Below are 15,199 nucleotides of genomic sequence, written 5' to 3' on the forward strand. Positions count from 1 at the left end.
TCAGTCTAACACTGAAGAGGAGAAATATTTCACCAGATCATCATTTACAAGTAATTTTCTACCCAGCTTCTTTTTTTATTATAAAATGATATAGTCTGAAAACAAACTATTGAGTTCATAAATATCATTTTAAAATAAACTGAAAATTTACTCATTGATTCAGCAGTATTGGATGTTTTAATTAGGTTAAGAGTTCATCTCAGTTCTGTTTTGTTCTTGAACTGACCCTACTTTTGGTCAAAGGAAGGCAAGTTTGTAAATCTTTTTCACCATGACAGATGTTGCTCTTTACTCATATATAGTGTATATTTGTACAAAAATCACCATTTTAATATTTTTTTCCTTTGTGTATTACTCGTGTCTTCTATGCAGACTCCCAGGCCTTTAAACATCATCAAACAGAACAACGGTGAGCAGATCATTAGGAGACGGACGAGAAAGCGCCTTAACCCAGAGGCACTTCAGGTTGAACAGCTAAACAAGCAGCCAAGGGGTAGCAGTGAGGAGCACGTCAATGGAAGCCCATTAGAGAGGAGGTCAGAGGATCATTTAACTGAAGGTCACCAGAGAGAAATTCAGCTCCCCAGCCTGAGTAAATACGAGGCCCAGGGTTCATTGACTAAAAGCCATTCTGCTCAGCAGCCAATATTGGTCAGCCAAACTCTGGATATTCACAAAAGGATGCAACCTTTGCACATTCAGATAAAAAGTCCTCAGGAAAGTACTGGAGACCCAGGAAATAGTTCATCAGTATCAGAAGGGAAAGGAAGTTCTGAGAGAGGCAGTCCAATAGAAAAATACATGAGACCTGCGAAACATCCAAATTATTCGCCACCAGGAAGCCCTATTGAAAAGTACCAGTACCCACTTTTTGGACTTCCATTTGTACACAATGACTTCCAGAGTGAAGCAGATTGGCTGCGATTCTGGAGTAAATATAAGCTGTCAGTTCCTGGGAATCCGCACTACTTGAGTCATGTGCCTGGCCTACCAAACCCTTGCCAAAACTATGTGCCTTATCCCACCTTTAATCTGCCTCCTCATTTTTCAGCTGTTGGATCAGACAATGACATTCCTCTAGATTTGGCGATCAAGCATTCCAGACCTGGGCCAACTGCAAATGGTGCCTCTAAGGAAAAAACTAAGGCTCCATCCAATGTTAAAAATGAAGGTCCCTTGAATGTAGTAAAAACAGAGAAAGTTGATAGAAGTACTCAAGATGAACTTTCAACAAAATGTGTGCACTGTGGCATTGTCTTTCTGGATGAAGTGATGTATGCTTTGCATATGAGTTGCCATGGTGACAGTGGACCTTTCCAGTGCAGCATATGCCAGCATCTTTGCACGGACAAGTATGACTTCACCACTCACATCCAGAGGGGCCTACATAGGAACAATGCACAAGCCGAAAAAAATGGAAAACCTAAAGAGTAAAACCTTAGCACTTAGCACAATTAAATAGAAATAGGTTTTCTTGATGGGAATTCAATAGCTTGTAATGTCTTATGAAGACCTATAAAAACACTTCATAGAGCCTACCTTATCCAGTATAAAATCCCTCGTTATTTACCTTTTTTTTTTCCTTCTTTTCTTTTGATGTGTGGGTTACCAAGATTCAAAAGTGAAATGAATAGTGGTCAATGGGAAAGGAAGATGGTAGCAATTAACATTTGGAACCTGAAAAATCATAACTGTCTTGGATAAAGTATACCATGCCATACATCCCTGAGAAATACCTTTAGACCTCAGTTTTTCTGGTTGTTCAGAATAAATAAAATAGATCTATATACATGTATTCAATGTATGTGAATACATACATACATATGTATATAAAAAATGGTGATATAAGGGACTGACCTGATTACTTGTTGAGAAACTCGGAGATAGTGGCCTAATTTTGTTGTAATAACATGAAATCCTGCGCATAAAAGAGAGGTGAAAGAGATAACTCAGAGCTCTTCTTTTCTTCAGGGCAGCTAAAATAATGGTGGAAGTTGAATAGTGGACAAGTGCCCTAACTACCTTCATTGGCAAAATTGCTTATTATGAACACAGAAGTGCAAGTTGGGGTTAGGATTTTGTGAGGAGAAGCAGCAAAGGAAAAATAGAGATTGGTAGCAAAACGTCTTCAGCTAGTCCTGCCTATCATTTTTATGTCCATTAGCTATGTCCAAATGCTCAACGGTTATTTAGTTTGCAGCATGGGCTAAGTTGGGCTCAGGTGTTGCATTGTTATAAACACTGTCCTTAAAGCTTACCTAGTGATTTCACCTTGGCCTTTCTTCTCTTGGGTGAAGAACCAGTTCTTTTCTCAGACACTACTTGGTCACTAACCTCACCTGGCACAATGTAATGAAAGGAATCCCTTCAGTTCAAACAACTAGATGAAAAATCTGATCAAATCCTGGGCTTGGATTATTAAAAAAATGATCTCCACAGGGTAACCTGCTATATTTATTTATTGTTTTTCTGGTTAAATATACTTTCAAAACTTTGTGGTCAGGCAGAGTCTAAGGTTACTTTTACCACAGACTGACAGTTGGTATATGTACTGGTCAATCCCTTCAGTAGACTTCTTCCAGGTTTAGCTAAATAGCATTAAATAGAATTCTTAGAAATATGTCCTCATAGTACTTTTAATCCTTAAGGCTTTGTAAAACTATCCATGAAGGGAAAGCTCCTCAGCATAACTGCTCAGGGAAATAGGGCTCAATAACGGAACATTAAATAATTGGTTAAAGGTGCTGTTAGACGATCCTCAATGCTTGCTACAAGGATGTACAAGGACTGACTTTAATAATTTGCATTATATTGTCCCAACCAGTAGTTTATTATTATTGTTAATATTATTATTTTGCCACGGAGATGTAGAAGATATTACAAGCTACTGGATGCACTGTCAGATTAACTTATTTCATTAAAGAAGTTGGGAGAACAAATAGAAAAAAAACTTATTTTTCTAGTAAATATTAATGTATTACATTTCAAATAATGGTGCCTGACATATTGAATAATTATTTTCTACAGTGTACGTATGCAACAAAGATATTCCATCATGCATTAGAGTCAGTTCTGGCTCTGCCTCGCTGTTTACATTTGCAAATGTAGCAAACAAGGTAATGAAGCAACTCTTTCTATTGCAGTAGATATCTTCTTTTTGTGTGTGTGTGTGCATTAAAGTTGTAAACGGTAACATGAAATGAATGAAATTTCTTGATATAATGGTATGGAAAATAAGAAGGAAATGAAAATATTTTTATGCCTACTTAGGAAAAAAAAGGGTAGCACTATTCATTCCAAGTACTTTTTTTTTTTAATTCTTAAGCTCTTAACTCACATTGTTATGCTTAAAATGATAAACATATATTCTCTTTTTATTGCTTTGTCTGTTTCAAATGAAACATTTCAGAAATTATTTTGATAAGTGCCATTGGACTACTTGGCACCCATGTTTTTATTGCATTCTGTAGTAGCATCGCGTTCCATTTTTACAATATTATGCAGTTGCTTTTTTCATTTTGTTTGGGTTCCTTTCTTTTTCCACAGTGCAGGGTCTTAATCTCTTCAAGTTGGATGGCCAAGATTGCTCAACTGGTTCATGAATGTTGCAGTGAATGGATTTAAAATGTCTTTCCAATATTATGTTGTCATTTCCATCTTTGCATTTTTTTAATGTTCAAAAAAAAAATCAGGACTAAGTCCTCTGCTTGCGTTTCATTGTGAAGGGTCCTATTCTGATCTCACTTACATCTCGCGTAGCTCTAATATTCTCATAAGTGAAAAAGAAGAAATGGCATATTTAGCCCTTGCATTCAGATGATGGCATATCAGTTTCTTTCTGATAGGATGTTGATACCCATATCTCAAAACTAGACTAGCAAAATTGAGGGATACCAGAAGAGAGGTGCCTGTCCTAACCAACAAACAGAAATTATGTTCAAAGATTTCTAAGGAAAATAATAAAAAGCTGTGCATCATTTTAGGAGCCTGTAAGCAACAGTGTGTGTGGACAGCTCACACCCAGCTCAATGCCAGAGATTTTCACTCACTGGGCAGTATTATAACACTTTCGCTTGGATGGACCTATTCCTGAAATAATTTTCTTTAGTGTGTTCGACACCGATAAGCTGCTCAATATAGGTTTGCATGCCTTCCTTGTCATCATGCCTTTTTCCTCCCTCAAAAAAGATACAGTAGCTATGACCGGCACATGGAAGATCTTCAAAACAAAACAAAACAAATACTTCTGGGCATATTTCTCTTCAGTCTACTTTCTGTATACTTCTTAGTTAGCATTGCTTTGAAGAAGCTTGTTCCACACACCTCTTTCATTCTTATTTTTGTTGTTGCTCTTAGGGGGATGGGTGGGATATTGAAAAGGATGTTTTTTAATTCTGCATATAAGGTGACACTAAAAGTGACTCCCTTTTTCCCCCTTCACTTGTAAAAATCTAGACCATCTCTTTGTCCCATCTCTTAAGAAACAGTAAAATAAACAGTGGTGAGGGTTTGGGGGTTTTTCGTTTGTTTGTTCTTAGATAAACTCATTCTGGATTATGGTCCTCATGGTCGGTTTTGAAACAGGACTTTCTTCTCTGTATCCCAAGGTGCTCTTCCAGCGATTTTGCCCTCATTGGCAAAGGACATTCCTATTCAGAGTACCTATTGTTAGTGTGTCCTGAACATTCAATAACTGTGCATATCCTGCCTGAATAATGATTCTTGTCAAACTGATATGGACCAGTTCTGTCCCTCTCTCTCTTCGTTTGTCCTCTTTTTTATCCTTCTGTCTCATACATAAACCCACACTTTGACTGTTGTTCGGGATGGAAAAATAGTTTACAGCCAGCACACCTCTGAAGATTGAGTTTTGAGAGATACGCGCCTGTAAGTGTTCAAGAAAAGGATAGCACTCTACATGTTGACATGATCACTATGTAATACAAACGAGGGAAATATAGCGTGCCCAGTCTTCTCTACATGACATATTGAGATGTTCTAAAAAGTCTACTCTTAAGATAGTGATGTTTTGTTCTCAGCTGTTCTCTTTTAGTGAAGGTAGATTTTAGAAAACAAGCATGGGGATTCTTTTCTAAGGTAATATTAAAGAAAAGGAAAAAAATATTACTCTTAACAGCTCTTTGTTGAAGCCTGTGGTAGCACATTATGTTAATGATTGCACATCTGCACATAATCTATTATGATCCAATGCAGTTACAGCTCCAAAAATATTAAATATGTATATATTTTAAATGCCTGAGGAAAATACATTTTTCTTAGTTAATTGAAGATTATCAATACTGCTATGAAATAAAGGAATTATTAGCCTCTTGCTGTGTGGCTGCAAAGTATCACAAGGTAACCTCTCTCGACACCTCTGAACTGCTTGCCTGCTAAGTCAGTGAACATCACATTACTTCTAGGAGGTGAGGTGTTTGCCACCTTTGGGGACCATGAAAGTTGGAATACCAAAGCCAGGCTGCTGGTCATTTGTATCTTATAACCCAGCCTCTGGCCTAAAGATTTGATAGAGCAATTTCTACCTGTCATTGGGAACTAAACATGTCTGGTCAGCAGGATGAGCAAAAAGTTGCTGACCGCCATGGATCAGATAAGAACACTAACTAAAATTCAACCTGAACATTATGCTAATATGTTAATAAAAGGTAGGTACAATTATGCAACTGTTCATGAAGAAAGGTTGAAAATAAAAAAGTATGAGTCCTTTGGAAGTCCAGTGTTATTTTTTCCAAGGAAGATTTTGACTAGAGTAGAAGGTATCATTCCTTCTTCCAAAAGGAACTTACTTTTGGTTTTCCATTGCTATTTTGATACATGTGATCCTGATACCAATCATTAGCATTGAGAAATCATCCGGGAAAGTTGCAAGAATATCCATAGTAATAAAGAGTTTTGGCAACTGCTTTGCCAGAATTCTGTCCAGTTGATGATAAAAGAAATGGGAAATCCAGCATCAGCCCACATAGGACAACTGGATGACATATACTAATGAGGTGCACTCTAGAAAAGAAGGGTAGAGTTGCCTGTTTGTTGTTGTGTCCTACTCCCAGAGAAAGGAAAAAAAAAATACTCATTTTATTGCGAGATTTTTTTTTTTTTTAGCATTCTTTGGAGAAAATGATCTTTGGTCATCCAAAATCCAGACTTTTTCTCCCCAAACCTCTTTCAATCCACCTCCATTATATGACCTACAGAAAGTCACTTGCAACCTCTTTGTGCCTCAGGTTCTTCCACTGTACAATAGTAAAATAAATAAATAGAATACATTATTAATAATAGTAATAATGTAGTACTTATTTGGAAAGCACTTTGAGGTCCTTGGCTGCGAGACACAGTACAAGTGCCAAGTAGTATTATGTAGCTAAGGAGCTTATTTAAACCCTTAGCTCCAAGGACCAGAAAAGGTTAGGATTGTTGTTTTATTTTTTTGTCTTTGCTTTTTTTTCTTTTGTAGATGAGCTATAAATATTCTCACTATACAGTCTATAGTGAAGGCTGTGGAAAGACAAAACTATTACAAAGCTGATAAAAACCATAGTTCTAATGGCTACCAACAAGGCAACTAACACTGATAGTAATACTAAGCCAAACAACAACATAGATGATTGGGTGGGGTGGGATGGGGTGGGGTGGGAAACATCTCAAAATGCCAATGTAAATTTATCTTGCAGCAATATTCACCAGCAGAAATGTCTTTCATATGGAATGATTTCATGTTGCTAAGAAAAAAATTCAATTTGTAGTCCTGATTTGAACTTTAGAATGTTGGCTATTATTGTTCTGTCCTTACAACACATGGAATTTTTTTTATTTTATTTTTATTTTTATTTTATTTTATTTTGGTTTTCATAGTGCATGTTCATTTCTACTCACAACATGTTCTTGGTGTATTTCTTATGCAAACAATCTTCAGGCAGCAAAGATGTCTGTTACATCTAAACTTGAATAATAAAGTTTTACCACCAGTTATAAATAATGGTGTTGGTATGGTTTATACAGATACACTTGCATCCATATAGGTTCAGGACTTCCATACAGGTTCAGGAAATGAGAGGGACTAGAGTGATTTGGTATGAAAGATTCAATTAGTTTTTAGACTGCTTGGCCCATTGGGGTTCTGGGACAATTTTTTTTCAACTAGAGATCCTCATGAGAAATGGCTTTTGTTTGGTTTTGTTCAGTTTTTAGTAGTTATTGTTTTTCAATTCTAGTCAATTAACATCAGAAATATGTAGAAAAATATATAGAAATGGAAATAATAATATGTAGAAATGGAATAAAAACACCTGCCTTTGATGAGTTTACAATCTCAAGAACATGTATGTCAAGATAAAAATGACACTTAAAAGACAAATTAATATAGTCATTTGAGAATACTAAAGTTAAAAATGAATGTGGAGATAACATTAGCAAAGACCTATTAGTGTCCATAATGGGATTCACAACTGGAAGCAAAATTATTTAGATAAAATAATTTTAAAATAAAAGTGAATCATTTTCAGTAAAATTAAATTTTCTTTTAAGGCGCATACTGTAGTAAGGGAGGGAATAAACATTAAGTGCCTGTGCATTACAGAGATTATTGTATTTGATTCTCACAAGATTCTGTTAAATTTTACAGGTGAGGAAACTGAGGTAATCATTTATAGAAACAGACATCACAATTATTACCTGCTTTCTATTTAGGGTAGAGGAAGGAAGAGTGAGTTAGCACTCAGTCCTCTATGTCCTAGTTGCTGCTTCTCATTCACCAAATTCCTCCATATTTCTCTTCATCCTCTGCCTCTGCAGAACTGAAACCATAGGAAAATATATTGCCCCTGCATAGTCTGACCAGAGGACAAGATGGGTAGAATTCTGTTGTGTATCTGAGAGTCCAGTGCATCTCTGGTTGTGCCAAATAGGCACTAAAGCAATGAGTTTCTGGATAAGTAATTTGATCATGTTCCTGGAACAGTGATGCTTCGAACCAAAACCTTGAAAGGAAAATAAATATGAACAATACCATTCAATTTTTATGCAATCCTTTTTGTGTTTTTCTCTTCCTATATTCTACTCACTCCATCCTCTTCTTCCCCCCAATGAGGGGGAAAAAAAAGCAGTCTAACATATTCAAATTACTACTCTCATACCAGAAGATGAAAAGTCCATAAAAGTAGACAAGGAAGTGACAAATAATATTTCTTTTTTCCTCTCCCAGCCAAGTTACACAAAAATAACTGAGGGAAAGGAAAATAAAGAAGATTTGAAATCATTACAAATTGTTTTATGATTACAAATCGCATGATTTCTTGGGAGGAAATAAAAGGTATATTGAAAATGATTTCATAATTGCCTACAAAGTACTTAAAATATGATCCTCATATTACTGTTATAATATATATTAGAATGAATTACACATGGAAGTCACTTAAGTATTTTGCAAACATCTGGTTCCAAAACAATATAGACAAAGGAGCATCATTTCTTTCAGAGTAGCAATAGTCGAAGTTTGGTGTCTGAATCTCTGAGCATCCCAGAGATCCTGTTGGGGGGTCTTTAAGGTCAAGATTCTTTTAATAATGTGGAAAATGTTATTTGTCTATTTAAATATTTTTCATCTGTGTGAAGCTGGATCATCTTATTTCAAACAAAATGACAATAGATTCAAGGCAGCAGTTGATAGGAGAAATCCAACTGCCTTCTGTGAAGTTAGAAATTTAAGAGATTTACAAAAATACATAAAACAATTCTATTCCACTTTTGTTTTGGAAAATGCAGTTATTTTTACTTAAAAAGTTATGTTAACGTAATGGGTCTATTACCATTAATTTAAAATGAATACAAAATAAATATTTTTAAAATTATGTTTTAATTTCCATTGTGGAGTGTGTTGATAATTACACCCCACATAAACAAAAGCTCTTTGGAGCTGTCACTTATTTTTAAGAGTGTAAAGGGATTCTGAAACCAAAAAAAAGGGATTCTGAAACAAAAAAAGTTTGAGAACCATTGTTTTGGAGGAGACACAAAAGACTGGCAAAGCTATTTGACAATAGATACTTTTAGAAAAAGAGTATGATAAATATAACTAGAGGCATAGCAGTAGCCAAATATAATTTCTCCAATTGGAATTGGAAAAGCTTTGGATGGCAAACGTTTTGAAGGACAGCTTAGTACCTGCAAACGTTCATTAAGCATCTTCATGGACTTCTTCCATGATGAGTGTTGATCATCATTGTGTTACCCTTCCACAATTACTGAATTTAAAACTCTACTAAACAGCCTTCATTATTTTCCATAAAGCCTCAAATATCTTAGAAATTTACCCATCTGCAGAGTGATGATGTTAAGATCAAATGCCCCTTTATATTTGGGAGAGCAATATGGTGGATAGTGTTTGGGGCCTGGTGTCAGCAAGAAATGAACTCAAATCTGACCTCAGACACTTACTAGCTATGTGACTCTAGATAAGTCACTTGACCTTGGTTTACCTCATTTTTCTCATTTGTAAAATGGGGATAATAGCAGCACTGACTTCCCGGAGTTGCTGTGAGGATCAAATAAGATAATAATTGCCTGGCACAAAGTAAGCATTCTATAGTGTTAGCTTTCTTCATTATCATCATCATTATTATATAAATATTTACATGACATTTTAGTTTTGTTGAGGAAATAACATTAGCAATATAATAATTGTATTACACCTAGCACAGTACCTGGCACATATCACTCTACAAATATTAACTATCATTATTATTCAAAGAAACAGCTATTTACATGGTCTTCAAGTCATACTGAGAAAAATAATAGTAAGTTATTTTCATTAAAATTATTCTAAAAATTACAGGATAGAAAAAGATACTTAAAAAATAATTCATCCTTCCTTTAGCAATGGTCCTGGCAATCATTTATTCAATCCGCAAGTATTTATTGTGCCCCTCACTGTGCAAGCAGCAGAAATCTGACTTGGTCTGTTCTATCACGTAGTGTTCAATCTAAACTTGTAATAAAATGTCTTGTCTTTGGAAGTATTTTTCGAAAATGCCTTCATGGCAGTCAGATTCCCACATGCCCCTTTATCCTCCCAAATACATTTGACTTTTCTTTCTTAGTGTCCTCATATAGCAAAAGTAATTCCTAGAGAACCTAACAATTATGTTCAATTATATCTCGGAGAAGTTAAAAAAAATGAAATTTTCATGGAGACTCAATTTTTTGGCTTAGTACAAGGCCCCATGCTTAATGGGGAGCATTAATTCTAATTCTAATTAATTAATTAATCCTAAGGGAGCATTAATTCAATTCAGTTTTGCAAGTTTTTTTTTCTTTTCCTTTTTTTTTAACTATCCCATAGTTGCCCACCGACTTTTGAGGAGACATAAAGTTTAGATTCAACTTTATCTCTACCCTCATGGGGCTTACAATTGAAGAAGTAGATATGGTATGTATTCCTCAGAAAAGTCTTGCCCTCAATGACAAATGAGGTCAAAGATGAAGCCAAGAAATCCAACTAAAGTAGAAGATGTGAGACTTCAGATGAAAGAATTGTCTGAGAACAGAGAATTGAAACATTTTTAGGACTTTTCTAAGGTATTCCTCCACAACATTCCAGAGAAAGAATCTCTTGTTACAGTTAAGTAACAAGATCAAAATCTCTGTCTTATACTAATAAAAGGAAATGTTGAACATGATTGAAAGGCATAATGAAAGTGGTGTGTCTCCTATCCTTTTTATTGACAGCTAATGGCAAATACATCACAGTGGCAGGATTTCTAAAACGATGGAGATTATTTCTATACTAATGCTGATTTGCCCCTATTTCCTTCTAGATACTTATTTAGGAATAAAACTAACCTTCCAGAATCTCTCTTGCAAATAAGGTGCCTAAGGAAATCCACAGAGGTTTATTTCATAGTTTGTGATTATTGTCAATTCAAATTTAGATGACTTCCAAATTGACTTCTGTTGTCACTTGAGGCACTGTGGAACTGCAGCCAGAGACTGTGTATGTGCAATGCCACAGAGTCCTTCCTGTACCCAATGCCAGCGAAGGGTCCCTTGTAATCTTCTGACCAGTTGAACCACTCTTACCATCTGAGACTGAGAGCTCTGGAAGTTTCCACAGCCAATTCAGTCACTCTCCAAGACCTAGGGCATGCCTGCACTGGACTGTGCTCTACTTTGAAACAGCAAGGACCCCAGCATACATAGGAGTGCCTGCTGTATAGTTTCTTAGATCTGCGTTTCTGAAAGGAAAGCAACTTTTGAGGGGTCAATAATCACTTTAATCAAACACATAAACCAACAGAGAAAATACAAGCAGCACCAACAAACTGGGCTCCCAACTGTCTGACCATAAGCAATACATACAACATTAACAGAGAGAAAAACACCAACACCTATGTTTTCAAAGTCAGGGGATTTCTTAAAACAGCTGCCCATAGTCACATCTGGCACATGAACTTTTTTCCAAAAAAAGTAATCCTCAAAGCAAAACTTCACCTGAGAATATATATACTCTTTTCAGAGCTGGAGGGCATGACCCTCATGACCCAGTATGTCATTAGAAATTAACAAAAGGTATCTGAGGCCTATTAATGGGTGGGGAAGATCTTTAACTTTTCTCCCCACCTACCATTAACCTTACATTAACATTACATACTTTCATCCCAATGAGACAGACTTTTTCTGATGACTTTTTAAATCATCTTGGGCTGGATAATTGTTTCATCTCATTCTTTGTTTGTTTCTCCTCCTCCAGAATTTATTATGAGGTGCCATTTTGCAGTTGTTTTGAGGGGAATTTGGGAGAACTCAGTCCTTGATTTTACTCCACTATCTTCTCTACCCTATTATCGTTTTACTTTCTTCCCTACAGAAGATTAAGTCCATGGTTACCCACTTCATTAACATCCATTCTTTTTAATCCCTTACTTCCTTGACTTTCCATCATTTTCACCCAGAAAATCTTCAATCCAAGATAACACTTACCATTTGCCTCCTCTGGTTTCATAGTCAACTTTACCAGATACTACTAGAGGAACTCACAAATTTCTCTGACTGCATCAACTACATTTTTTGTTTTTTTTGCTGTTTACCCTCAGATATGTCTTCATTACATATATATATAATTTATTTTAAATTTTTTCTGTTTTAAAATTTTGAGTTTCAAATTTTCTCCCTCCTTTCAACACTTTTCCCACCTACTCAGATGGCAAATTAATACATCAATTTTCATGTGAAATTATGCAAAATATATTTATATAGTAGCCATATCACAAACAAGCGAGAAAATTATACTTTGATTTGGACTCAGAGTTCATCAGTTGTCTCTCTGGGAATAAAAAGCATTTTTTCATCATAAGTCCTTTAGAATTGTTCTCAATCATGGTATTGATCAGAGTAGCAAAATCTTTCAAAGTTGATCATTATTACTGTGCACAATGATCTCCTGGTTCTTTCCATCTCACTTTACATTGGTTCATATAGTTTTTGTAGTTTTTTTCTGAAACCACCTCCTCTTTGTCATTTCTTATAGTACAGTAGTTCTCCATCACAATCAAATGCTAGAAATTATTCAACCATTCCCCTTGATGAATATTCCAACAACTTCCAATTCTTTGCCACAACAAAAAGAGCTGCTATAAATATTTTTGTATATATAAGTCCTTTTTTTTTTTTAAAGCTCTTTGGGGTACAGACCTACTAGTGATATTGCTGGATCTAAGGGTATGCAGTTTTATAGTCTTTTAGAAACAGGTTCAGATTTCTCCATAATGGTTGGACCAGTCCACTACTCCACCAACAATTCATTAATGTACCTATTTTCCCTCTTTCCTGCCAGCATTTTTTATTTCTTATAGGTGTGGGATGTTTCCTCCTAGTTGTTTTAATTTGCCTTTCTCTAATTAATAGTAATTAACCAAATTTATATATGACTATAATAGTTTTGATTTCTTCTTCTAAAAAGTGCACCTTCATATCTTTTGACCATTTACCATTTGGGGAATGGCTCTTATTTTTATAAATTTGACTAGCTCCTTATATATTTGGGAAATGAAGCCTTTATCAGAGAAAATTTTTGTAAAACTTTTTTATATTACTTTATTATTTGTGGTACCGTTTAGCAAAAGGTAGTTGCCCTGATCATGTCTTTCAAATAGGTCTATTATCACTTTTGATTTGTCTGAGATCATGATTGCCATATCTGTCCTCTTCACTTCAGTTGAAATGTAATAGATTCTGCTCTAACCCTTCATTTACACTCTGAGTGTTTCTTTCCATCCCAAGTGTATCTCTTATATATATTGTTGGATTCTGGTTTCCAGTTGATTGTGCTATCTGCTTCCTTTCTATGGGTTAACTGATCTCTTTCACATGCACAATTATGATTATTTACTGTGCAACTCCCTCCATGCCATTTTTCTCTGTTTCTCCTTCTCTCTGTATTTTTATCCATCCTACCTCAAAAGTCTACCAGGCTTCCAACCACTGCCTCCCTCAATCTACCATTCCAATCCTATCTCCCTATTGACTACAATAGATTTCTATATGTAACTGAACATACACACACACACCCGCCTTTGATTCAATTCTGAAGAGAATGAAGTTTCAGCATTTTCTGCTACTTCTTCTCCATTTTTCCTTTCACTGTAAAAACTTTCCCTTGTACATTTCCTTTATGTGAGAAAATTTTACCCATTCTACCTCTTCCTCCTTCTCCCATTGACTACCTCTTTTTCAACACTGTATTCTCTCTCTTTTTTAGGGGGAATATCATCTCAACATAATCATTCACAGCAATGCCTTCTGTCTATTTTGACTCCTTCTGACTTCAGTAATAATGATCAGATTCTTAGGAATTATATGTATCATCTTCTCATATAGAAATATAAACAGTTTAACTCCACTGAATCTCTTAGGATTACTCTTTTCACATTTGCCTTTTGTTTCATTTCATGCTTCTCTTGATACCTTTGTTTTAAAGTCACATTTTTTATTCTGCTCAGATCTTTTCATCAGAAATACTTTAAAGTCCTCTATTTCATTAAATATCCACTTTCCCCTTGAAATATGATGTCTAGGATCTTTTTTTCCCATGGCTTTCTGGTAGTTCAATAATTCCTAAATTATGTCTCCTTGATCTGTTTTACAGGTTGTTTTTCTTGTGAGATAGTTCACATTTTCTTCTATTTTTCTGCCCATTTTTCTACTTAATTCCATTCTTTTTTGAATTCTTATTGAACCATTAGGTTACACTTGCCCAACTGCAATAATTAAGAATTTTTGTAATGACTTTTTGTACTTTTTAAAAAAATGACTTATTTTGCTTTTTGAGGAGTTCTCTTCAGTAGATTTTTGATCCTCATTTACGAAGCTATTATTTCCTCTTTTCATAATTTTCTTTCATCACTATTTTTTTTTTAATTTTTCCTCCTCTACCACTTTTATCTCTTTCTTTAACTCTTCCAGGAATCCTTTCTGGTCTTGGATCCAATTAGCATTTTTCTTTGAGGCTTAACTTGTGGTTGTTTTCACATTGTTCTCTTCTTATAAGTTAATGTTTTGGTCTTCCCTGCCACCATAGTAGCCTTTTATGGCCATGTTGGTTTTTTGTTATTTGCTAATTTTTATGGTTTATTTTTGACTTGAACTTTATATTAACGTTGGGCTCTGTTCACCTCAGGCTTTTTTGTGCTGCTATTTTTATAGGTATTTCTAGGGGTCTATAAGTTTTTAATGCTTCCAAGATGGTGTTGTCTTGGGAGAAGTGTGGTTACTGGTCTCCTGATTTGTGTTTTGATCTTTACCCAGAAAAGGTTCCCTGTTACAGCTACAACTACTAGTGCCCCTTTTGTTTTTTTTACTGTAATAAGGCCCCTGCTCTCCTGAAGCATCAAGGACATCTCTTCTCCTTGGAACTATGACCTTGCTCCTTTGTGATGAATTACAAATGCTGCTTTCTGTCCTGGAATTGTGACCCAGAACTACTTACAGACTGCAAAGTCACCAATGAACACCATCACCATCCAGTGCCCCAAAGAGTCTCTTGTAATCTCTTTCTGACCAGTTGTCTGATTTCCTTACCATCTCTGGACTGAGAGCTCCTAAAGCTGCTGTAGTTCTTATGACTACCTCCAAAGCCAACTGTTGTGCGCCTGATGTGCTCTGGGTCTGTGCCCACTCTAGTACTACA

The 15,199-nt window shown here is 35.5% G+C and overlaps 1 protein-coding gene across 5 annotated transcripts in view; it reads left to right on the forward strand.

Annotated features, from left to right (window-relative positions):
- Positions 1-6,997, forward strand: part of TRPS1 (transcriptional repressor GATA binding 1) — a 296,959-nt gene extending 289,962 nt beyond the window's left edge. For all 5 annotated transcript variants that reach the window (XM_072603246.1, XM_072603244.1, XM_072603248.1 and 2 more), the window contains one exon: positions 373-6,997. In XM_072603246.1, the coding sequence (XP_072459347.1) occupies positions 373-1,434 (1,062 nt within the window). In that variant the 3' untranslated portion in view covers positions 1,435-6,997. The remainder of the gene's footprint in view (positions 1-372) is intronic.
- Positions 6,998-15,199: the final 8,202 nt, after the last annotated feature.

This window comes from Notamacropus eugenii, chromosome 4, assembly GCF_028372415.1.
Source record: "Notamacropus eugenii isolate mMacEug1 chromosome 4, mMacEug1.pri_v2, whole genome shotgun sequence".
Classification (NCBI taxonomy): domain Eukaryota; kingdom Metazoa; phylum Chordata; class Mammalia; order Diprotodontia; family Macropodidae; genus Notamacropus; species Notamacropus eugenii.